A 24187-nucleotide genomic window follows, 5' to 3' on the forward strand; every position below is an offset into this window, starting at 1 on the left:
CTGATACACCATCCCATTACTCCTTCGGCTCCAAGCTCACAGGCCCTCACTGTTCCCCACACACATAAGCAACGTACCCACCTCAGGACCTTTGCACTCACCCTCACCTCTGCCCCAAATGCTTCCCCTGCCCGCCCCCCGGCCCTCCAGTATCCTCACAGCAGCTCTCTTGCTTCGTTAAGGTTCTACTCCTGAACAACAGAAATATCTTCCCACTGGGAGGCTTTCCCTGGCCACTTGTCTACAGGAGCAGCTCTCCCCTCTTCTCTCTGTCTCCTTGCCCAGCTCTGCTTTTCTGAGCAGCATTACCCCCTGACAAAATATAGTGCATATTTGTTTCTTTTGGGATTCTTTGGCTCATGAACTCCACGAGGGCAGGGACTTGTAGGCCTCATTCCTTGCTGTATCCCCAGGGGCTTTCACGATGCCGTGCGCATAGTAGGCAATCAGTAAATGTGAGCTGAATTGATGAGGGGTGGTTGTACCCAGGAGAGCTGCTCCGAGCTGAGAGCTAAAGAGGGAAGAGTGGCCTAGGCGAGGAGAGAAGAGCGTGTGCACAGGCTGGCTAACTGTGCCGGGGCTGTGGCGCCGACAAGGCCCCGCAGAAGGGCCACTGTGGCCACAGCAAGTAGAAGGAGAACAGTGTGGCCTGAGCCGCAGCTGAGAAGGTCCGCAGTGACCGTCGGGGGTGGTGAGGGCCGAAGTGAGCGTATGAGTCTCGAGCTTATGAAAGCGAGGCTTGAAGTAGGGGAGCAGCGAGGGGAGACAGGCATTTAGACAGATTCTGTAACAGCCTCCTTGCAAGTGCCTGGTGCCCCATACCACGGCTACAAACCCTCCTAAAAACAAACTCAGCAGAGGGTGCGGAGAACATGGAGTGAGATGGCAGAGGCTTCCCAGACTCCTGAATTCACAACAGTGACAGCTGGCTTCGGAACACGGTGAAAGAGAGCTTGACAGTAAGGCCGAGAAGCCGAAGTCAGGGCCTGCTGTCATAACTTCCAGCCATCACCATGGGAGGAGTCATCCAGAAGCACATAACGTAGAGGATGGAGCAAGGCACGAGTGACTTGTAACTAGTGTGCTTGGGGCGTTGGTGGCCGCCGTAGGGGCCTCCCTAGATATTTGGGCAAGGAGAAGGAAACTTGGAAGAGGGCATTCTGAGGTTCAGATGACTGCCTTGGGACTCTGCACTCCAGACTGTCCTCCCCCGTGATTCCCACCCGAGGACGCTGAGCACAAATCTATTGCCTGTCTCCCGATAGCGGGGCCACCAAGCCCGAAAGTACAGACTCCTTTGCGAGTGCATCTGGGGACCTGAGGTTCTTCCTTCTTCTCTATAGCCACAGGAGCTAGAAGGCCCCTAGCACTCCCTGAGATTCTTCCTGACACCGTTCCCTAACTCCAGCGGGTGAGACCAGCCTGGAGAAGAGAAGCGGGGACTCTGGTTTCCTCCTAGCCACTGGCAACCCTGACTTCCTGTTTCTTTTTTTATTTCTGCCTCAGATATTTTCCCAGGAGTACATCAACCTCTTGCTGTCCATGTATTTCTTCGTGCTGGGGATCCTGGCCCTGTCCCACACCATCAGGTCAGAAGGCATCTCTGCAACATTTGAAGCAGCTTTCTCAGGAACCAGTACAGGGTCTTGGATGAGAACATGACCTTTGGCGTCATTCAGAGCCAGGTTTGAATCCTGGCTGTAAAACCCAAGGGCACCTTTCCCCTGTGTTACACCGTGGATGACCTAGAACAAGAACCTTAACCTCTGGGGGACACAGTTTCCTTACAAGGAGTCATAAGAGTATCCAGTGGGTGTTTCCCACCAGCACGGTTGTTGGGAAAGTTAATTTGTGAGCAGTAACGTGATGTCAGTCGTCACGGTGCTGAGGTGGGGAATACCAGTGCCACCTGCCAAGTGTTGTAGTCTGTTGTGCACCAAGCACTGAGCCCGGCTTCTCCCACGTGATCTTATTTATAATGAGAGAGAGGCAGTATAGTGAGAAGAGTGCAGGCTCTGGAATTTGATTACCTGAATTTGAATCCAGACTCTGCTACTTAATAGCCCTGTGGCTTTGGGCCGGGTATTTAATCTCTCTGGCCTCAATTTCCTCACCTGAACGTGGAGGAAAATAACGGAACCTTCCTCGTGGGTCGTGTGGAAAGCTTTTCGCGTAGCATCTGGCACCTGATGTGTCCAGTGACTATTGTCGTTGCCATTATTACCTGTGCTCATCTGCCAGGTCACTTTATGAGGTTAGCTGTTGCTTTTAATCCCGTGTTATCTTCAGAAACTGAAGCTCAAAGAGATTAAGGAATTGGCTAGGATCACACACTGGATAAACAGCAGAGCCAAGATTCAAATCCAGGTCTGGGTGACCCCAGAAGCCCATCTTCTCACTGCCAGCCTGCTAAGACTGCCACGTGCTTATGTCCGTTCTGTGGGGATGAAGGACCTAGGCCAGAGGCCCTCAGGGGGTGCTGCTGTTAACGTTGTGGACAGGCCAGTTCCCCGTGTGTTGTAAACATTTGGCATCCTAGCCCTGCTTACCGAATGGGAGTTGTGTCCCCCGCCCATCCCCTAGCTTGTGACTACAAAAGCGTCCCCAGCTGTTTTCACCTGATCCCTTGGGGTGGTACAGCCTCAGGTTGAGAACCACTGACCATGAGGTGGCCAGCAGACCAGGAAGTTCCCAGAAGGAAGGAACTCAATTTGTAGTCAACTTTGAAGGGTAGGAAACCTGGAAGAGGTGTGAAGGAGAGGGGGAAGCCAGGAGCTGGAAGGTCTGTATGCAGTGAAGGCACAGTCAGGATCTTTCCACAGTAGTCAGAGAGAAAGCTAGAGAGGAAGCGCAGGGCCTGCTCACCAAAGGCATTGGAAGCCATTTGAGTTTGGCTTTGCTCCTCTAGGCACACTGGCAGGACAGTGTGGTTGGTAATCAGGAGCGTGGGTTCAAGAGACAGTTGGTCCTGGGACCAAGGCCGGCTCTGCCGGCTGCATGATTTGTGTAAGTTTCTCAAGCCATCTGAGCATCAGTTTCTTCACCTATCAGACAGAGGCACTACAGCACCTCCTCACTGGGGCGTGGGAAGGAGCAAGCGAGCCACATCTACCACCTGCCTGGAGCTCGGTGCTGGGCACACTGTGAGTTGTGCTTCTGGCCCGGGTCGCATACTTGACCTCTGGTCTTTTGACTGAGTTCATTGTTGTCTTCAACTATACCTACCCTTTACCCACAAAATCTTGTTCTGGCCATCTTATGAGAACTTTAGTCCAGCCCCGTCCTTAAAATTGAGGCTCAGAGAACCTACCTAGGTAACTTGGACCTAGCAGCAAGTGGCTCCAAGGGGTTGTGTGACCACCGGGATTCACAGCTGGTGGGAGCAGACGGGGTTTTGAGCCCAGGGCTGTCCGACTTTGCAGCCCATGTTCTTTCCAATTTGGTGAGAGTAAAGGGGAAGCAGAGCTTGGAGGGGGTGACTGGCTGTCCCCTTGTAGCAGTCCTGCGGTCCCCAGAGGACTGGGGTGGGGAACAGACCTGCTGAAGGGCTGGAAGAGCCCGCCCCGAGCCAGATCAGCCCCGGGAGGAGATTCTCATGGATCCTCCCACCCCCGCTGCCATCGCCTGGCCGGCCACCTGCCTTCACCTCGTACAGCCACCGAAACTCGAGCCCCTGCCAGCACCCTTCCTGCCAAGCGAACCTCAGCTTATTTTTATCATATCTGCGCTCACACCCCCTCCAGCTGACCTTTAGAGGGAAAAGGGCCCACAAGGCAAAAATCTGCCACCCCGGAGGAAAAGGCCAGTTTCACTGCCCCTTGCTTTCCACTCCCAGGGGAGAAGGGCACCAGGATGTGGTTTCCCAGCAGGAAGCGGTGACCTTTATTTAGGTTTGATGTGAACCATCAAGGGCCAGAAAGAATCTGTCTGCTACAAAGTCTGCATTCAGAGGCATTCAGCAAGCGTTTGCTTACCACCTGCCTCCCAGGCACCAGGCCTGTGGTGGGTGGGGGTGAAGGTGATGAGACAGGACCCCTACTCTCAGGTTCAGCCTCACCAGCCAGGTTGCTTGACTCCTGTCCCATGTCCTCCAGCAGCCCTTCTTTTCTAGGGATAACCAAGTCGTCAGTCTAGAGACTTCCTACTTTAAGTCGAAGCTGCAGTCGAGCTTACAGGGTGTCGAGCATTCATTTAATACCCTTAATAACTAAGAGAAAGATACTATCGTAGTGTTCCAAATGATCCAGATGAAGAGACCGTTGTACAGAACAGTTAAGTAGCTTTCCCAAGGTCACGCAATTGATCAGTGGCCGGGTCAGGATTTGAAGCCAGGAAGTCTGGCTCCCAGAGTCTGTGTTCTCAGCCACTGCACCCTGCTGGTTCCCAAGTTCAGCATCAAGCTCCTCAGGAAGAGACCGAGCTGCGGTGAAGGGCTTAGCTTCTCAGCCTTTTCTCGGCCTCTGCTTCAAGCTCTGGCCCAGCGTCTCCCAAAAATGATTCGGCAAACGGAGCTGAAAGTAGTTGCCAGCCTTACCTGTCCCAGCCTCTGCCCCCCACCTCTTCAGAGCCCTCCTGTGGAAGCCTGCTCCCGGTTCCGTCCTTGTGCCCACTACACTTCCGTTCACAAAGCCTTCTCGTTCATGGCACAGCCCTGCAGACAGGCGTTGGCTGTGTGATGAGTGGGGAAACTGAGGCCCTAAAATAGTTCTTAACTCCACATCTTCTTTCTCTAACCTCCAGGGTCTTAGAAAGGGAGCTCTCTTTCCCTGCCTTTACTGCTGTGCCCTGGGTACCTCTTGGCCTGCCTCCATTTACCTACCAGTCGGGAGCACCATCCTGGATTTGCCCACCTCATCTGCCATTGTCAGTCTGATCCGGTGTTGCCAAATGCTTTTGAGCTCATGCTCCGGACAAGTGCCAACGCTGATGGACACTCACAGTTCTTACCTCCCTGCTGTGGGTCCAGAGCTGGACTAAAGCCTCTTCCCTGCCTTCTCTCTAGCTTTACAGCAACCCTTTCAGACAGTGGTATTATTACCCTGACATACAGCTGAGGAGATGAGCCACTGAAGTGAGTCGCCCAAGGCCACACAGCCTGGTACATGACAGAATAGTCTTCCGGGCTGGGCTACCCCCAGGGCCAGGCTGGGCCAAGAGGTCCTTATCTGCTCATCTTTTTCTGAAGGTGATCCAGAAAAGAATCTCCGTTGCCTGCCTGGCCAAGGCATAGAGTACACTGGATAATCAGAGACAGTTTTTCCAGAGATGAAGCTAAGCCCATCCTGAGCAACAGAGGCCTCATGGAAGAAGTGAATGTGAGGTGCTTCCCCCCACCCCCCACCCCCCACCTTGGGGCTGTGATTCATCCAGCTAATTGAGTCCAGCTGAGTTTATAAAAATCCAGGCCTGACAAGTCATGGAGTCAGAGGTAGGCAGTAACCATCAGGTCATCTGACTTGATAGGTCTGGAAGGGAGTCCAAGAATAGGCATTCTTGACAAAGGACTCTCACAGAGACAGTAAGCGGACCAGGCTTTGGCCTCTCTTGCTGTCCTAAAAGTGCATTTTACATGGAAGTCTGCCCCTGCTTCGTGCCTCTTGGACGATAACCAAGAGGCAGTGTGGAAGCACTAGGAGTCCAGAGGCCTAGGTTCACGGCTCAGCTCAGAGACCCTCAGCTGTTGACCCCGGGCGGTCACTAACTCTCTGAGGGTCTCTGTTTCCATCTGTAAAATAGGGACAATGACTCCTCCCCACCGGGGCAGCCGTGAGGGTGCCAGAGGGCAAGAGCTGTGAATGGGTGCCTCTGGGGTGGTGTTGGGGCTGTGACTGCCCGTGGGGGCCCAGTTTGCCAACCTGCTTTGTCTTTCCTTCCAGCCCCTTCATGAATAAGTTTTTTCCAGCCAACTTCCCGAATCGGCAGTACCAGCTGCTCTTCACACAGGGCTCTGGGGAGAATAAGGAAGGTCAGTGCTGCCCGCTTTCCCTTGCCTTGGGGATCTCCCACCTCCGTTCCCCTTTGTCTCCAAATTCGGGGCTCTCCAACAGAGCGAGTGATGGAAAAGGTGGGCTCTCGAATTACACCGCCTGGGCTCCCGTCCCCACTCTGCTGCTACCTACGCATAGGACTCTGGGTGAACGCCTTTACCTCTCCGAGCCTTGGGTGTTTTGTTGGGTGGTTTTTTTTTTCATCTGTAAAATGAAAATGATTATCTAGTACCTCCCTCATAGGCATGTTGTTGGGACTGCGAGTACGTGATGAGGGGAGCACTCAGCACCCTGCCTGGCTCACAGGAGCACTCAGTCAAGCTGGCTGTCATGGCTCCTGGGGTCATACCTACTTTTAGTGTGATTACTCTCCCACCAAGACTTGGAAAAGGGGTTCTTTGGCTTGAAAAAAAATTGAGAACTATGAGGGGCGCCTGGGTGGCTCAGTCGGTTGAGCGACCGACTTCAGCTCAGGTCGTGATCTCACACTCCGTGAGTTCGAGCCCCGCCTCGGGCTCTGTGCTGACGGCTCAGAGCCTGGAGACCGCTTGGGATTCTGCTGTCTCCCCCTCTCTGTCTCTCCCATGCTTATGCTCTGTCTCTTAATAATAAATAAACATTTTTTAAAGATTAAAAAAAAAAAATAAGGCTAAGCTTACACCACAGAGTCTTTGGGGTCCCAGGTTTCATGTCTTGTACTCTGCCACACTTGGGTGGCCCTTAGGCCCAGGATGAGGTACCGTCCCTCCACAGGGAGGGAGAGGCAGCTGTATCATGGGCCCGTTTTAGCTACAGGGCAAGCCAGAAGATGTGGCCGTGAGCTAACTGACCTCATGTCCAGTTAAAAATCGCCAGGGTGCTATTACCACAGAGGAGAGAACAGAAATTGGGGCCAACCAGCAGTCCACTCCACTCCAGAATCTGAAAGAAATGGCTGCACTCCATGATCGTGGGCAAGCCCCACCACCTCCCTGGGCTTCCTCACTAGGAAACTTGAAAGTGACGGAGATTGGCTGTAAAGGGACGTCTACCATAGGGCTCCCCACGGGAGCAGACTCAGGGACTCCCTCCTGCTTTCTCTCCAGGCCTCCCACTCTTACCTCCTCCTCCTTCCTCCTTTGCTGGTGAGGTAGGGCTGCCAGCAACCTTCTTGGTTTCCTTTGGTGGCAAAGTAGAGAGATTCCTGAATGAACTGGGACCTAGCTAAAGACCGGGGCTCAGTGGCAGCTAGTATTCATGGAGCACCCACTGTGTGCCAGGCGCTGTGCTGAGTGCTTCCTAAGGACCATCTCACTTGGTCCCCATGGCGGCTCTATCGGGGAGGTGCTGCAACCCCCTTGTTACAGAGGAGGAAACTGAAGCTCAGAGAGGGGACTGCCTCCCCCAAGGTCACCCAGCTACAAATGCTGTGTCTGTGCTTCTGGCACCTCGGACCACCTCCCACTGACCCTGTGCCAGGCCTGAGTTCTCTCTGGGCCTCCAGTCCCTCCGTTAGGAAATCGGGGAGGGGGGGGGTTGCTGGGGAGGCTCTGACAGTGCCCACAGCCATGCCCTCCTCCGTCCAGGGGCTGACAGGTGGGAGGGGCAGCCCCGCCCCGGGGAGTGGACTTACCCGGCCTCTCTGCCCAGAGATCATCAATTATGAGTTTGACGCCAAGGACCTGGTGTGCCTGGGCCTGAGCAGCATTGTGGGCGTCTGGTACCTGCTGAGGAAGGTAAGGAGCCAGGGCCCGGGGGAGGGGACGTGGAGGCAGAGGGGGCAGAGCGCTGATCTCACTCCCCCCTTTCCCCAGCACTGGATTGCCAACAACCTCTTCGGCCTGGCCTTCTCCCTTAACGGGGTGGAGCTCCTACACCTGAACAATGTCAGCACTGGCTGCATCCTGCTGGGCGGACTCTTCATCTACGATGTCTTCTGGGTGAGTCGGGCAGGGACACAGAGGGCCCCTCGCTGCCTCCTCCCTGTCTCTCTGGCCCCGGCGGCAGTCATCTGGTGGAAGGCAAGACCCCGGAGCGGGTCCTCTCTGGGTCCGCTTGCCCTCATCTGTGAAACGATGAGAGAACAGACACCCCCCTCGGCTACGAGCCCACGGTGTGCCCGGTGCCTTCCAGCCACTCTCGCCTCTTCCCGCTGGTGGCCCTGGCAGGGCACTTCCTTTCCCATGTCTTCCCAGCAAGCGAACTGAGACTCAGTTCAGGCAGGGGCGGTTAACGATGATGAATGGGCCCAGTGAGGGCACTGATCCAAGGACAGAGGCTGCTGTTGGCAGCACTCCCTGGCACGCACCAGCCCTGGGCCGAGGGACCTGCCACACACACTCCCGACAGGCATTGCCGAGGCATCAAGGTCAGCCTGACTTAGGCCCCCTTTCCCTGGCCTCATGCAGCCTCTCTCCACCTTAAGTGAGTGGTACTGAAGGACTTTATCTCTTGGGAGGGGCAGAGCCCTGGGCAAGCAGGAGGCCTGGCTGTGGCCATCAGAGGCCCTCTTCCAGCTCCTTCGAATCGTCTGTTTGTTGCCCAGAACCAGGAGCCCCATGAGGTGTCCATGTGACCAGTATCGGTGGCCACCTAATCTCAGCTTCACATCTGCTCTGGAGCGCCTCCTCACTCCCTGCCCCTCCCTGCGGATCTCAGGCAGCATCGCATCCAGAACCCCTAGGACAGCCATTCTTTCCCACCTGGCCCTCACCTCCCTCCAGACTCCTGTCTTCTCCTCCTAGGTATTTGGCACCAACGTGATGGTGACAGTGGCCAAGTCCTTTGAGGCACCAATAAAACGTAAGTGACCACATCCTTGTGGGGAGCCCCTCTGCTTCTGCCTCATGGCCCTTCCCCTCATGGTCCTGTTTTGGTCAGTACCTCTCCTTTGGCTCTTCCCCACGCACCTCCTCCTCCTCCAGGCTTCCCTGTGTCTCAGGCTGGTTTCTTTGCCCTCTTAGACTCATCTGGCTGTGTTCGTGCGCAGCCACCCTCTGCCCAGGTCCTGGCGTCCGGCCGCTCGGGCCCAGTGGAGTGTGACACTGGATGAGCTGGAGGGGAGCCAGCATAGAGGGGGCATCTGACAGAGCCTGTGGTGGGGCGTGCGAGGACTCTCCAGGAAAGGAGATTCCACGCTGAGACCTGAAGCCTCACTGGATGCCTAGCTATGGGCACCATCTGTCCCAGACCCCTCCCACTGCTCAGGTTTTGTTCTTTGGTGTAGCTACCCATTGTATAAATATGAGAAAGTCTAGCTGTAGGCACCTAGGCGTCAGTGAGCAGTGCGGAAATTTTTTTTTAATTTTTTTTTTAATATTTATTTATTTTTGAGACAGAGAGACAGAGCATGTGCAGGGGAGGGGCAGAGAGAGAGGGAGACACAGAATCCGAAGCAGGCTCCAGGCTCTGAGCTGTCAGCACAGAGCCTGACACAGGGCCCAAACTCGTCAACCGTGAGATCATGACCTGAGCCAAAGTCAGACGCTCGACCGACTGAGCCACCCAGGCGCCCCAAGCAGTGCGGAAATTTTATCTCACGCTATAGCAGGCCCATGGCAGAGCGTCTCAGGAGTGAGTTAATGACCCTCACAGGGTGGAGGCCCCAAGAGCTGGCTTGCTCCAGTGTCCACACCACCGTCTTCAACACGTTCCCCTGTCCCTTCAGCTCATCACTCCATGGTCCCAAGCTGGCTGCCGCAGTTCCTAGCACTAACTGCCCGTGTCCAGGGGCAGAGAGGGAACTCTGTGTCTCTCTCATCAGAGAGAGATTTTTCCCCCACAGGCCCAAATCCAAACTGGTCATCAGCAAGGAGGTGGGAAAAGTATGATTAGCTTTACGTTTAAGGCTCAAACCACTCAGTCACCTCCTGGGATCACGAGACCCAAAGAAGAAGATGGGATGAGTCAGGCCGATCGCAAGGAAGAGGGTAGCGTCCTGTTGGGAAGGCATCGTCATTGAGAAGTGAGCGCCACGGGCACTTGGCAGCCAGGGTGAAGCCAGCCTCGGAGAAGCAAGAAATAACTGTCCTTCTCACAGTCATACCCACCACTGCTGCAGACTGGCCTCCATGAGCTAGACAGGCTCCTGGCCAATGCTGCTCCCAGATGCTATGGTCCCGGCTCAGAGACCCCGAGGAAAGGAGTTTCTGCCAGCTTGGGCTTGAATAAACTGATGGGGCCCAACCCAGCCCATGAGCCAGGCCCTCCCACTGGGAAGATGGGGTATCACAATGGATAGGCCTGGGTCACTGCCCTCCTCAGTGTCCGGGAGCAGAGTATTTGAATTGGCCATCCCCCAGAACCAAGGATGTGAAGCAAGGCAGTTCTCCAGCAGGAGAACAGATGCTGGGCCAGCCGGAATAGCAGCTATTCCCCACGTGCTGTGATAGATGAAGCCAGCCAGGGTGCCAGGAAAGCTTTCATGAAGGATGAACACATGTTTGCCGAGCAGGCGGGGGCAGTATGCAAAGGGCAGAGGCACAGAAATGCGTGGAGGGCCCCGGGAGCAGAGAATCGGGGAGGGATTCTCATGGCTGAGTTTAGGGGAACAGCAGAAAAGAGGCCAGGTTTGGGAAGTCAAGAGTATCGTGCCAAGAAAGCTGGGCTGCCCAGTGGGCGGTGAGTGAATTACTGGAAGACTCTGAAGGGGGAAGTGACACTATCATACTTGGGTTCCAGCGTGGGGAGAAGCCCCATTGCCCTCCACTGCTAGGCGTAGAGCTCAGGAAGGATAGCACAGTGGTTAAGTCAGGCTGCCTGGTCTAGAATCCCAGATCTGACACTTGCTGGCTGTGTGGCCCTAGGCAAGAGACTTCGCCTCTCTGGGGCCTGGTTTCTACATCCCCCACTTCGAAGTGGATGGTAGCAGGATTGGGAAGATTGAATGAGGAGATCTGTAAATCACTGTGACTGTGCATTCAATGTGGGAAGAAGTGGGAGGGGAAGAGCATCTGGGTGTTCACTAGGGAGGCACAAGCCTCCCCCAGTTTACCTCTGCTTACATATCATTGGCCAGAGCTAGGCCCCACAGCAGGGTCTGTGCTAACAGCTCAGAGCCCGGGGCCTGCTCCAGATTCTGTGACTCCCTCTCTCTGCCCCTCCCCTGCTCGCTCGCTCGCTCTCTCTCAAAAATAAATAAAAACATACCAAAATTAAATTAAAAAAAAGAAGGCATGGGGTGACGGTTAACAATGTGTGCAAATCATCTGATCCTCACACAGCCCTAAGGGGTCAGTTCTGTTATACCTGTTTCACAGATGAGAAAATTAAGGCACAGAGCAGTCAAGTGACCTGTGCAAAGTCACGAGCAGAGCCAGGATTCAGACCCACTCAGTCTGACCCTGAAGCCCACACCTAATTGCTCTCCTGCATAGCTTGCAAGATGCTGTGGGTGAAGTCCGGTGACAGCCACCTCTTGCCATAACTGGACACAGAAGGAGGCATTTATCTCAGTGTGTGTTTATATAAATAAGCAAGTGCGTCAGCGTGGTTTTCAAGCGGGGGGCTTTAAGTACAGAGAGTGTAGGAATGTGGCCTTTTCCATTCAGCATATCCAGAAGGAGCCTATAGCCAGGGCGCTCCCTGCTGCGGACCAGGCCCCCACCACCTGTCTCTACCCCTGCTGTAGTGAGACGGAAAGCCTTTGAGATGTCAGCACCACAGGGGCTCTTTGGTCTCTTTTGTACATGTGACTTTAGGGTCAATCCCACTTAACCAAAGGGTTCCATAGCTATCAGAGGTCACCGAAAGGGTATGGTGTGTCTTAGCTTAGATTCTTCTTCTTCTAACCAGCTGTGATTCCAGGTGGAGGCTTTGCCGTTCAGCCTGTCAGCATCCTCTTACTTCCCCTGCCCCCTTGACCGCAGGTGTGCAAGTTTTGTGTCACAGAGGTGGGGAGGCTGGGAGGTGGTCTGAGCTGGGCTTTCGCCAATTCCTTACATCCCCGCCTCCCCCCCCACAGTGGTGTTTCCCCAGGACCTGCTGGAGAAGGGCCTCGAGGCAGACAACTTTGCCATGCTGGGACTTGGAGATATCGTCATTCCAGGTGACGGGGATGGGGTGGGGGCCGCAGTGCGAGTGGTGGAGGGACTAAAAGGTGGGGCAGGAGCACTGTGACAGTCTCGCCCGCTGGGAACCTGGAAGGGTGAGGCCGGGCGATTCCAGACACCCACCCCGTGGCTCAGCCCAGGGTCTCAGCACACATTGTAGAGCGCCAGTCACATGCCTGTCCCTGGGCTGGGTACTGGAGGGACGGCAGTGAGTGAGACTGTCCCCACAGAGCTTCTGATCTGACGGAACACACCTTACTCAAGAGCTGCAAAAGTGTCTGTGGCCGACCGAACCATGTTCTGTGAAAAACACAGTTCATGACCCTTTTCACACCTACACACGTACGCTTCCCTTGTCAGTGTTTATAGGTATTACCAATATGCTAGAACTGCCAAGGCCCCTGTGGTCCTCCTCCCCCAGCTCCCAGGAGAATGTGCCCGGGTGTGTGGACACAGGTGCCATGAGCGTGGGCTCCTGTACTCTGGGCAGAGGGACGTGTGGCACATGCCTGCTCATCCACATGAGCTGACCTTTGGACCGTCTGCATGTTGGCGCCAGCGCACCTGTGGCTGTGGGCATGCATCTCTGGGGGCCCACGGCCTTGCCTTGGGGTGCCGGCAGCCCGAACCACCAGTCAGAAGACTCCGAGCTGCTGCTCTGCGCGTAGCTGCAGCGACTGTGCCCGGGATACGCACATCCTGGTGACAGGTGTCCAAAGGGGACACTTGTTCCTGTAGTCCAGAGGCTCAGACTCAAAGGATCAGAAGCACCCCTGGTGCTTGCTTGAAAGAAAGAACAAATGAAAAGCCAACCTGTTCTTCACTCGAAGAAGTAACAGCAGTTCTAATAACGTGAGGTGGCACAGGCACTTCCATCGTGACACTTGGATTTTGTGTGCGGTAAGGCAGCGGTTTTCTCTTTTACCAGTGAGGGAACTGAGGCTCAGAAGTAAATGGACTTAACACACCTTCACACGCTGGCCCCGGGCCAGGGCCAGGACTCAGGTCAAGTTGTTTGTCTGCAGAGAAGGGCTTCACTGTCAGAACTGCCCTCTACCAGCAGTTACAGTGAGAAGAGGATGATGAGCACAGCTACCATTCGCCAGGCCCCTGTTTCGTGCCCACCACCGTGCCGGATGCTTTTCATACAGTGTCTTTGCTGCTCCTAGCAGCCCAGGGAGCTAGAGGGTATTTCCATTTTACAGATGAGTTAACTGAGATTCAGAGACTTGCTCACGTTCCTGGGCACGTGGGGGTATGGTCTTGAACTCAGGAGTTTCCATAATTTGCAGTGATGGGAGGCAGGGAGACGCAGTTCCGTCAGACAGAAGAAACAATCCTGGAAAGCAGTCAACCCACCGTGCAGGACACCGGCTGCCCCAGGCACCCACACAGACTTCCCCGGTATCCTTGTTGGCTATAGTTCTGGACTTGAGGCGTGCACGGGGCGTCACTGCACATCCTTGTGTATCTAAGTCTTTGAGCAATTTCTGTAGGTGGAGGTTGATGACACCCTCACAGCGCCCCAGTGATGCTCTTCAGAGGATAACGGGTTGCTGCAGACCGTTGTTTTGAGGACCAGATGCATTACTAGGAGTGAAAGCTCTTAGCAGAACTCTGGCCCCTGGATTGGTAGGAGAGCAGATGTAGAATTCGGCCGTGGGGGGGCGGGGGGGGAAGGGCACTGGGTTCCCAGCTTTGTTTCCAGAAAGGCAGCATGTATCTTCTCGTTGCACCCGCCCACTCCTTCTCACACGCAGCCTCATGGTCTTCAGGGAGGATTAATTGATTTCCCGATTTAAAATAAGTCCTGTGTCAGGGCGCCTGGCTGGCTCAGTCAGCAGAGCACGTGACTCTTGATCTCGGGGTTGTAGGTTCGAGCCCCACATTGGGTGTAGAGATTGCTTAAGGATAGAATCTTTTAAAAATATAAGTAAAAAATAAGACGATAAAATAAAAAAGAGTCGTATGTTGCCATTCGGTGCTTCTGACCAGTACAGAATGTTTTGTTTCTTGAGAGCCTACTCTCAACTAAACGAGATTCAGCCCTTGCCCTGTCTGAGCCCAAAGACCAGTAAGGGGGACAGACATTGGTATGTGAACAGCATACAGAGTCTGGGCTAGCCTGCTGTGTCTCGGGGACTCTGGCTTTTGGGGGTGTCTGGGCTGGGTTTTGAAGTGCGAATAGGAGTGCAGCGGGTAGACAGAGTTAATCCTCTCCTGCGCTCCCCCAGGGCCTCCGGGTGGTCTTCTTGCTCCTACTCCCTCCAAGCAAGCAATTGCCACATGATTTGTTTTCAGAATCTGTTTAGGTTTTTCCCCTGCTTGTAATTTAATTCTTCCACGTGTTCCCTTAGTCAGGATGGAGACCCAGTTCCTCCTTGTGCCCCATGGCCCTCCCTGCATGGCCGGTCCAGCCCCTGCATCTCCTGCTCTGGGCTGCGTGCAGGCTCAGCTGGCGCCTTGACCCCTGCCACAACTCCAGCCCCTCTTTCCTCGGGACCTTTGCACGTGCCATTCCCTCTCCCTGGCAAGTGTCACTTCCTCAAAGAAGCCTGCCTTCCTCTTTCCCTCCACTCCCCCCTAGCCTGGCATATCTCCTGATAGACCTTCCCATGACACAGAAAGCACCCTTTCACGGTATGATCTTACATTGCATTTTGTTACTGTTTGATCAGCTTGTCTACCTCCTGCCACCTCAGCTGAGCTCTGTGTGCGCAGTGGTCTTGCTTACTGTTGCCTACAGTGCCTGGTACTTAGGAGGCCTCAAGATACATACGGGTGGATGGGCCCAGTGTGACACAGTGTGGTGCTCTGAGGTGCCGGGTCAGTGTGGTCCCAGACCAAAGCAAACCCCTGGGACCTTCTCATTGTTCTAGGTGGCCTGATGGCAGAGAAGCGGGATTTCTGCTGGCAGTTGGCAGTGTTGGCCACACCCTTGTTCCCCAGTGATTGCTGCATGAGTGGGAACACGAGGTTGGGGACCCGGTTGCGTGTTAGTTTACTACCCCCCGCTCCTCCCCATCCCAGGCAGGGGACTCCATCCCCGAGCCTTCCTGAGTGCCAGTTTCCCTGCCACCGTCTAACCCTGGCTCTCTGCCCACAGGGATCTTCATTGCCTTGCTGCTGCGTTTTGACATCAGGTAAGCTACCTGGAAGTTCTAGCCCTCAAGCTCCATGGGTGGGGGGCCTTCTCTGGGCAAGGTACTCCAGGGGCTTCCCAGAGGCTTTCAGACGCCCAGAAGAGTAACTTGGAGATCAGACCCTCCACCTCCACGGCAGCCAGTGCAATTCTGATTTTGTCTGCACTTGACGTCTGAGTGTTCAGAGAGCCTGTGGCCAGAAAGAAAAAAGGATCACGGTCCGAGAGATTTAAACGCGAAAGGTCCTAGTGGTACTCACGGTGCTTTCACCGTGTGTCCTTGCCAAGTGAGCTGACCTTTCTGTGCTAAGGTTTCGCATTCTGAATGTAGTGTATTACCAAGAAAATCTGGAGGGAGTAAGCACAGGGCCTCAGGGCAACCCAGCTGCAGCCCAGTCAGCCGTCACCATGTATTATCAACCGAGGGTCGGGTCACTGCATCCCAGCTGCTCTAGCTGCTCCCGCCCTCTCTTTACTCAGGTTTTTTCAGTCCATTGTAGGAAGTGAGCACAGGGAGAGGGAAGGGGGCCAACTTGAGTCCCCACTTCCAACAGAAGAGGTTGCACTGTTAACTGAGCACTTGGGCCCCGGGGCCTCCCACCAGCAGGTGGCGCCCGGTCTTCCCTGTGTAAGGCTGGCAGCGTGTATGCTGAATTTCGAGGTGGTTCATGAACTTTTCTTAATCTCCTCGTGCCCAGTAGTTGCAAAAGCAGTAATGGTGTTGACAGTGATAGCAAGAAACTCTGTACCAGTGTCACTGAAATCGAATTGGCCTATGAAACTTGACCCTGCCGACGTACATCTGGGTTATTTGTGTAGTACCACTCGGAGCTCACGAACATGGGCTTACAGGCGGCCTTTGGAAGGGACCTGGCCAGTGTGTAAGTAGAGGCACATCTGTGCCAACTGGCTGTAGCCCTGGCTGTTCAGAGGCAATGCAGAGAGAACCCCAGGAGAGTCCCTGGGCCACTGGCTAGGGACACAGATTCACATTCGGCTGCCAGCACCCTCAGAGGCGGGATCTCCTTCCTAGCCTGAATTTGCAGGATCAGCTAGCCCTTCAGAGCTGGTTCCAGAATCCGGGCGGCATGCCCAAAGTGGTCAGCTTCACCCCAGGGTCCACGGCAGCATAGCTTCGAGAGCACTTGCAGCTCTGGGCTCAGCAGCAACCAGGACAAGGAGAAAAAGGACTGGAAGGACTCATTCACTCCACAGATGGTGCTGGGAACACGCGGAGGTCATAGAGCTGATGTGAAAGGGAAGTCCCGTCATGGCAATGTATCCAGCCCTTCTGAGGCTGATCTTGGATGAATTGCCTCCAGGAAGCTACTGGCACTTTATCCAAGGTAGTCAGGGTCTATTTAGCATACGGAACAGGTTGCTGAACTGTTACATCCACTGTACTGAAAAGTAATAACTCAGCTTTGCAGCTTCTGCATCAGTGTTTCTCAAAGCATGACTCCTCCATGTGAGATTCTCCTGGGTGGTTTTTCAATGTGCACATTCCTGGGCACCTGGGTGGCTCAGCCAGTTAAGCATCTGACTCTTGATTTCAGCTCAGGTCATGATCTCGTGGTTCGTGAGTTCAAGCCCTGCATCCGGGCTATGTGCTGACAGCACAGTACCTGCTTGGAATTCTGTCTCTCCTCTCTCTGCCCCTCCCTGACTCGTCTGCATGTGCTTTCTCTTTCTCAAAATAAATCTATATTTTTTAATGTAGGGGCGCCTGGGTGGTTCAGTTGGTTGAGTGCCTGACTTCAGCTCAGGTCACGATCTCATGGTTCATGGGCTTAAGCCCTACATGGGGCTCTCTGCTGTCAGTGTGGAGCCCACTTCAGATCAGATGTCTCCCTCTCTCTCTGGCCCTCCCCCCCACTCGCATTCCTTCCCTCTCTCTCTCAAAAATAAACTTTAAAAAATATATGAGGGGGGGCGCCTGGTTGGCTCGGTTGGTTGAGCGTCCGACTTCGGCTCAGGTCATGATCTCGCAGTCTGTGAGTTCGAGCCCCGTGTCGGGCTCTGAGCTGACAGCTCAGAGCCTGGAGCCTGTTTCAGATTCTGTGTCTTCCTCTCTCTCTGCCCCTCCCCCACTCATGCCCTGTCTCTCTCTCTCTCTCTCTCTCTCTCTCTCTCTGTCAAAAATAAATAAACATTAAAAAAAAAATTTTTTTAAAAAATGGTCAACTGCCGGAGCCTGGAGCCTGTTTCCGATTCTGTGTCTCCCTCTCTCTCTGCCCCTCCCCCGTTCATGCTCTGTTTCTCTCTGTCCCAAAAATAAATAAAAAACGTTGAAAAAAAAATTAAAAAAAAAAAAAAAGGGGGCGCCTGGGTGGCGCAGTCGGTTAAGCGTCCGACTTCAGCCAGGTCATGATCTCGCGGTCCGTGAGTTCGAGCCCCGCGTCGGGCTCTGGGCTGATGGCTCGGAGCCTGGAGCCTGTTTCCGATTCTGTGTCTCCCTCTCTCTCTGCCCCTCCCCCGTTCATGCTCTGTTTCTCTCTGTCCCAAAAATAAATAAAAAACGTTGAAAAAAATTAAAAAAAAAAAAAATGGTCAACTGCTAAAAATATATATATACACGTGTATATATACGTGTATATATATACACGTATATATACACGTGTATATACACGTGTATATATACGTATGTGTATATACACGTATATATATATATGAAAAATAATTTTTAAAAATGCAGATTTCTGGGGGCGCCTGGGTGGCTCAGTTGGTTAAGTGTCCAACTTCGACTCAGGTCATGATCTCACAGTTAGTGGGTTTGAGCCCCGAGTCGGGCTCTGTGCTGACAGCTCAGAGCCTGGAGGCTGCTTTGGATTCTGTTTCCTCTTTCTCTCTCTGCCACTCATGGTCTGTCTCTGTCTCAAAAATAAATAAAACATTAAAAAAAATTTTTTTTAATAAATAAAAATGCAGATTCCTGGTCCTTGCCCTAGACCTATTTAATCAGATTCCCTGGGATTTGGACCTGAAAGTCTGTTGTTTTTTTGGTTTTGAGGGATTTTTTACAAGCTTTCTAGGGAACTTGTATGTTGGCTGAAGTCTTAAAGCCACTGTTACAGGTCATGGCGCTTGATACTCGCAACCACTGAGCAGATGGGTCGTGGTTTTCCCGTTTTGCAGATGAGTAAACTGAGGCCTAAAGAAGGAAAGTGACTTGTCCAAAGACATACGGCTGGGGCAGCGCCTGAATACACAGCCAGTGCCAAACTCTCAGCCGTCCCAGCCGGCCTCCATGGAGGCTCTCCCCGCGGAAGAGGTGGCGCTGCTCCCATGCCTGTCACTAACCCTCCTCCTCTTTCTCCCCACACCTTCCGGAAGCTTAAAGAAGAACACCCACACGTACTTCTACACCAGCTTCGCGGCTTACATCTTCGGCCTGGGCCTTACCATCTTCATCATGCACATCTTCAAGCACGCTCAGGTGAGTAGGACTGTGCTCGGTGCCTCGGGAATGTTCTCACTGCAGGTAGTAGGGACTTACATACCTGGGGCTTGTCTGTCGCATACACAAGCAACCCAGAGGTAGGTGCTCCCCAGCGATGTCAGGGTGCGCACGTCTGTGACCCTTGGCCTTTCCCCCATGGCGGGATGCTGCTGCTTCTCCAGGGAGCACAGGCACGTGAGTGGCGAGGGAGAGGAGCACGGATACCAGCCACGCCTGTGGCCTTCATCAGGAAGGCAGAACCTCTCCCGGAACACTTGTCAGATTTTTGCTCGAATCTCATGGGCCAGATCAGGGTCACATGGCCCCTGCTGCAGGGAGCCTGGGAAAGAGAGGCTGCAGCTTCTGAGCCTCTGGAGTGGGGCCAGTGGAACAGTGTCGGGTGGGTGTTGAGTGTTTCAGCCCGGTGCCCACCCTACCGGCTGAGGGAGAAGCTGTTCGGGGCCCTCCCTGACTCCCCAAGCATCCAGCCTCTGCTTCCTCCTCCCACCAAGATGGGTACTGAGCCGCCACAGAGTGAAGCAGGGTGGATGAGGGCTGAGAGCTTTTATTGAGACCTGAGGAGGGGGCAACAAGGAGGAGCCCGCCAGCAGATGGGCTTGCTGAGTACTGGAAAGCAGGGCCCTTCCCGTACACCAGTCTCCATTCAGTTCTTCCCGAGGGTCCTCATGAGCAGGCAAGGGAATTGGAAGTCAGGTGCCACATGGCAAGCATGTGCTAGAGCAAGGATCCCAGATTGTGACATGTGGAAACCAAGCCCAGGCTCTGAACCCCTGGCAGTGGGAGAGGCTGGGTGAAATGAAGGCCAAGGGGACTCGGGGGAGGAAGTCCAGACTCCCCCATCTGTTCAAAGCAGGACTGTGGGCAGGTTGCAGAAGTCCTGCTTGATTTCCTGTGGTAGTTAATTAAGAAAAAAAAAAGTGATGGGGCGCCTGGGTGGCACAGTCGGTTAAGCGTCCGACTTCAGCCAGGTCACGATCTCGCGGTCCGTGAGTTTGAGCCCCGCGTCAGGCTCTGGGCTGATGGCTTGGAGCCTGGAGCCTGTTTCCGATTCTGTGTCTCCCTCTCTCTGCACCTCCCCTGTTCATGCTCTGTCTCTCTCTGTCCCAAAAATAAATAAAAAACGTTGAAAAAAAAAAAAAATTTAAAAAAAAAGAAAAAAAAAGTGAGATTAGTTAATCGTAGCTAGCTTGGAGTTTTTTGAGGACGAAATGAGTTAGCGTAAGGAAAGTGCTCACAGTTGTGCCTGGCCCAGGTAGTAGTAGCTGTCATTGTTGTCACTGTCCCCTCCATCCTCCACTCCCTCTGCTCCCCCGCTTTCTCCCCTCCCCAGGGCACCAGCCACAGAGAAGCCACCTTTGAATTAATCACAAGAGCTGTTGGTTGAGCAGTTACTCTGTGCCAGGCGCTGTGCTAAACCCTTTTGCTCATTAACTCATTTAGTTCCTACAGTACCTATGATGTTTATGAACCAAATAGTAGTCTCTTTCTACAGAATGTCCAAGGGCCAGAGTCCCCTAGCCTATAGGTAGAGAAACCAAGAACCAGTGAGGAGTCATGTCTTATTCACTTCTAGCCCAAATGGCTTGCAAGCCGAGAGTGACACACACGTGACAAGAAGGTCTCCGAGAATGACTGGGCCTGGCTTGGGGGACGGACTCAAGAGTCCAGATTCCAAGCCCGGAGCCATTCCCCCAGAGGCCACCAGGTGGCAGCCTAGCCCGCTGCCTGGGCTAGACTCGAGGATCCGGTTGGGAGCTCCCATACTGGCTGGAGAGGTGGTCCTCTGTGCAGGGACACTGTAGGTAGGCCAGAGAGAAAAGGAGACTTCCTGGGTCACACAGCAAGTTAAGCTGGGCCCTGGCTGGAGCCCCGGACTCCTGACCCCTGGCCCCAGGCCTGTGCTGCCCCCTAAGCAGCAGCCCAGCCATTGCCCCGTCATCCACGTGGGCCTCCCCCTAGAAATCTTGGGAAGGGGATCCAGGACACAAGGGCAGCCTGTTTCTTCAAGACCCTCTTCCTCTCCATGACACAGGCAATCCCAGTGCCAGTAATTCCCTAGGTGGAAGTCCCAGTGGTGCTGCTTAAGTGGTTTTCAACCCATGTAGCCTCTACCAAAAACCCACTCCAAGCCAGGGGTCTGGCAGCCTCCTAGAAAAGCCCCCTCCAAGATGATCAAGTGTCCTTATTGTACAGAGAGAGGGAAGCAGTTTAGCTGTGGTCACACAGTAGAGCAGAGGCCAGATGGAAAGCCAGGAGCCTGACACCCAGTTCACCATCCCAAGCTATACATCCTAGCCTCTCCTCAGCGCCAATTTTGGAGAGGTTCCTCGGTGCCTTGAGAGGAAAGAAAATAGTAGGCGTGTATTCCTGTGATGATAGCAAAGTCGCCACCTCTCAGAGGAGCCTCAGTGGCCCCCAGCCCTCAAGTGAGGCAGGCCTGGAGGGAGCCAAACTTCTTCCACCCTCCCCCGGGAAGCTCTGTACTTTGCCCAGCCTGGTGCTGGTGACTTAGAGACAGAGGCACCTGGAGCCACATCCTGGCCAGCTGTGTGATTAGGGCAGTCCTTTCCCTCCTCTGATCCTCAGTCTCTTCATCTGTAAAGTATAAGGAGATCTTTTCAGGAATTAAATTCTATTAAGTTTGTATTTATTTCATTTTCTGTTTCACAAATTTCTGCTTTTTGCCTTCATTATTTGCTTTCTACTTTTTGGTGTTTTATTCTTTTTCTGGCTTCTTGACTTGAAAGTTAAAATTATTTCAAGTCTTTGGTGTTTTCTAATAAATGCACCTAGAGTTATAGATTTTCCTCTGAGTACTGCTGTGGCTGCCTTTCACAGGTTTTGGTGTGGCCTTTAGTCATTGTCATTTCTATCGCTCTCCAAAAGGCCTAAAGCCTAACTCGCCCAAGTCCTGTCTCAGCAAACACCTAATATAGTGAGAAAAGCTCAGCCATTTACACACCTCGTGTGGCCTTGGGTGAGTCATTTCTCCTTATCTAAACCTCAGTAGCATCGTCTGTAGAACTCAGATTGTATTACTAGCTCCAAGAGTAACACATAGGAAGCGGTGTGGTACATGACCCATGCGTGGCAGGTGCCAAGAAATGGTCTGAAGGTCAGGCTTGGGGGGCTCTGGAGTCCTGTCCTCTGAGCAGGGGCTGGCTTCCCCTTCGGAGTGAGGTCTCACCTTACATCTACAAGACACCCTCTTAACTTTGCAAGCACCCATGAAGAAGCCACTTGCTTAGGATTTACCAGGCCTCCTCCTGAAATGCCAGGAATAGAGCAGTGACCAAGACGGCCGTGGACCCAGCCCTCATGAAGTTCACAGCCTAGCAGCAGAGAGGCTGAAGTCTGCAATGATACAGCAGTGTTCCACTCCACATTGCCAGAGAATGCTGCAGGGCATGGCAGGGGGCCTTGAGAGTGGATAACAAGGGGGCCTGGCTCCGTGCCAGGGAAGGCTTCCCCGGAGAAATAAAACTGAGCAGAGGTCCAAGGAGGAGGACTCTAGGCAAAGGTAGGAAGAGCATCGCAGGCAGCAGAAACTGCCGGTGCAGAGGTCCTGTGGCTGGAGGTGACAAGGAGGACCAAATTCAGGTCATTGTGGCCAGAGTAGGGCAGGTCAGGTGACACTGGAGAAGGAAGCGGGGTCACGTCTCACGGGGTCTTCAGGCCCTTGGGAGCATTGGTGGTCATGGAGGGCTGGGCAGTAATGTCCAACTTTCGGATGCTGTGGGGAAAAGAATAGGTTCAGTCCCCAGTTTACCGTTTAATAGCTGAGGCCTGTGCTGTCCCCTGTCCTCCCGAAGCCTCAGCCTTCCTCCTGTGAACAAGAGGATGGTCATAGTGAATTGGAGATGGGCTGAAGTGTTCCTTGGGAGGCTGAGCTCAGCATAGTGTGTGTAGCACATGCTCCATCCTGCCCTCCAAACCCAGCTTCAGCAGGAGTCTCCGCACACAGGCTCTGGAGCCAGACTGCCTGGGTCATGTTATTGTAACAACACCTCCTGGAGTGTTTGTTAAGGACGCAGACTTCCACCCTCAGACTCGGGAAGCAGGGGTGAGATCCGAAGCCTGACTCGGCACCTGCCCTCACCCTCTGGCTCATCCGTTCTCAGCCACCCCCCCTAGTCTCTGGGACTAGGACCCACCCGGGAGGTTGTTTGTTTGAACCTGATGTCCCAGGTGATTAGGATACTGCCAGCCAGACTCCTGGGGACCCTTAAAGCCCTGCATGCTTGAGTTTCTTTGGGTTCCTTGCATTCCCTCCCAGGGAGGAGCAGCCTGGTCAGAGAGCCAGGAGCCCCAGGTAAGGGCCCAGCCACTGACTTGCTCTGGGAACCTGGGCAGTCGTTGTCCCTCAGTTGCGCCCAGAAGAGGGTTGGAGTGATGGGCGTGGCCCTGAGCAGGTACCCTATACAGCATTTCGTCAGCAGCCTCTGTTCTCTCATAGCCTGCCCTTCTGTACCTGGTCCCCGCCTGCATCGGCTTTCCCGTCCTGGTGGCACTGGCCAAGGGAGAAGTGACAGAGATGTTCAGGTAAGGCAGGGCGGGGGGCGGACGTCCGCATGGCCCAGGTGCACCTGCAGGCAGCTAGTGGGGCCTGCCGGGGCTGCTTCTACACGTCTCCAGGGGAACATTGTTCCTGCCACCAGCCCACCTCTTGTCCTTTCTGCCAGCATGTGGGTGCCTGGCCTGTGGCGCCAGCGGGCACCTTTCCTCGGGCCGAGAGCCAGGGGAAGGCAGCCCCCACATCCAGATGCCTGCTGGGTCTTGAGAAGGGACTGGCTGGGAGAGTTTCCCCCCAGGCTGCCCCACTGTCAGGAGCCCTGGGTTCCCAGCCTGACTCTGCCACATGACTTCAGCCTTCCTTTCCCCGACCTCAGCTTTCCCATGTGAGTAATAGGGAGGATCCTAGTGTGGTGGGAGGTGCCCCAGGTTGGAAATCAAATGTCAGTCCCTGTTGAGCCGCCTCAGTGGCTCTGACCCACAGCTCTGTCTCAGCAAATGTCTCACTCACACACATACCCCTTCCCCGTGGCCATACGCACACCTGCCACACCCTGTGCACAGCCCCACCCATACCCCAAGGCCTGCGTGACTCTGACAGGTGTCTGTTCCCCAGCACCACTGACCCCGCCTGCCAGGGACCCAGAAATAGCTGCCAGCTGCGACTGAAGCTGCCCACTCGGGGGCCTTCCACCCAGCTCCACCTGCCTGGCCTCCAAGTTGTCCCTCGAGTGCCTGCCAGGGCCATCTGTGCACCTGGCTGCCTGCAGGGGAACCTGTGACTCACCCCCTCCCCCGTACCTGCCTCTGCCCTCCCTGTCTTGCCTAGAAGCCCCAGGCTCCCAACCTGCCTGCCCGAATCTCCTGGCCGGGCAAAGCCCTGTGGACTCACGCAAGGCTGGGGGATGAACTTGGAGGCAGATCTGGGGGCAGGGGTGGGATCTGACGTCTGAGCTTAGCACCTGCCCTCACCCTCTGGCTCATCCATTCTCAGCCACCCCCCTGCCTTGGGGTAACCCCCTCCCGCCAGTCCCAGTCCTGTTGTGTCCACACTGGG

At 54.3% G+C, this 24187-nt stretch overlaps 1 protein-coding gene and 1 long non-coding RNA gene across 6 annotated transcripts in view; one reads left to right on the forward strand and one right to left on the reverse strand.

Annotated features, from left to right (window-relative positions):
- Positions 1-24187, forward strand: part of HM13 (histocompatibility minor 13) — a 39080-nt gene that overhangs the window by 12687 nt on the left and 2206 nt on the right. For 3 of the 5 annotated variants that reach the window (XR_009248924.1, XM_058685232.1, XM_058685231.1), the window contains exons 3-11: positions 1507-1589; positions 5877-5965; positions 7617-7702; positions 7781-7906; positions 8711-8768; positions 11929-12012; positions 15123-15159; positions 18492-18594; positions 23075-23160. Coding sequence is in view for 3 of the 5 variants with exons in the window: in XM_058685232.1 (XP_058541215.1) it covers positions 1507-1589; positions 5877-5965; positions 7617-7702; positions 7781-7906; positions 8711-8768; positions 11929-12012; positions 15123-15159; positions 18492-18594; positions 23075-23160 (752 nt within the window). In the remaining 2 variants the exon portion in view is untranslated. Of the gene's footprint in view, positions 1-1506; positions 1590-5876; positions 5966-7562; positions 7703-7780; positions 7907-8710; positions 8769-11928; positions 12013-15122; positions 15160-18491; positions 18595-23074; positions 23161-24187 lie in introns of all 5 variants that reach the window. The other 2 variants (XR_009248923.1, XM_058685230.1) reach the window with 1 other exon arrangement.
- On the reverse strand, positions 19147-22919 carry LOC131485606 (uncharacterized). Its single transcript, XR_009248927.1, has 3 exons — positions 21103-22919; positions 20226-20414; positions 19147-19507 (listed from the first exon to the last, which is right to left on the reverse strand). It is a non-coding gene; the product is annotated as an uncharacterized LOC131485606 (long non-coding RNA).

This window comes from Neofelis nebulosa, chromosome 9 (assembly GCF_028018385.1).
Source record: "Neofelis nebulosa isolate mNeoNeb1 chromosome 9, mNeoNeb1.pri, whole genome shotgun sequence".
Lineage (NCBI taxonomy): Eukaryota > Metazoa > Chordata > Mammalia > Carnivora > Felidae > Neofelis > Neofelis nebulosa.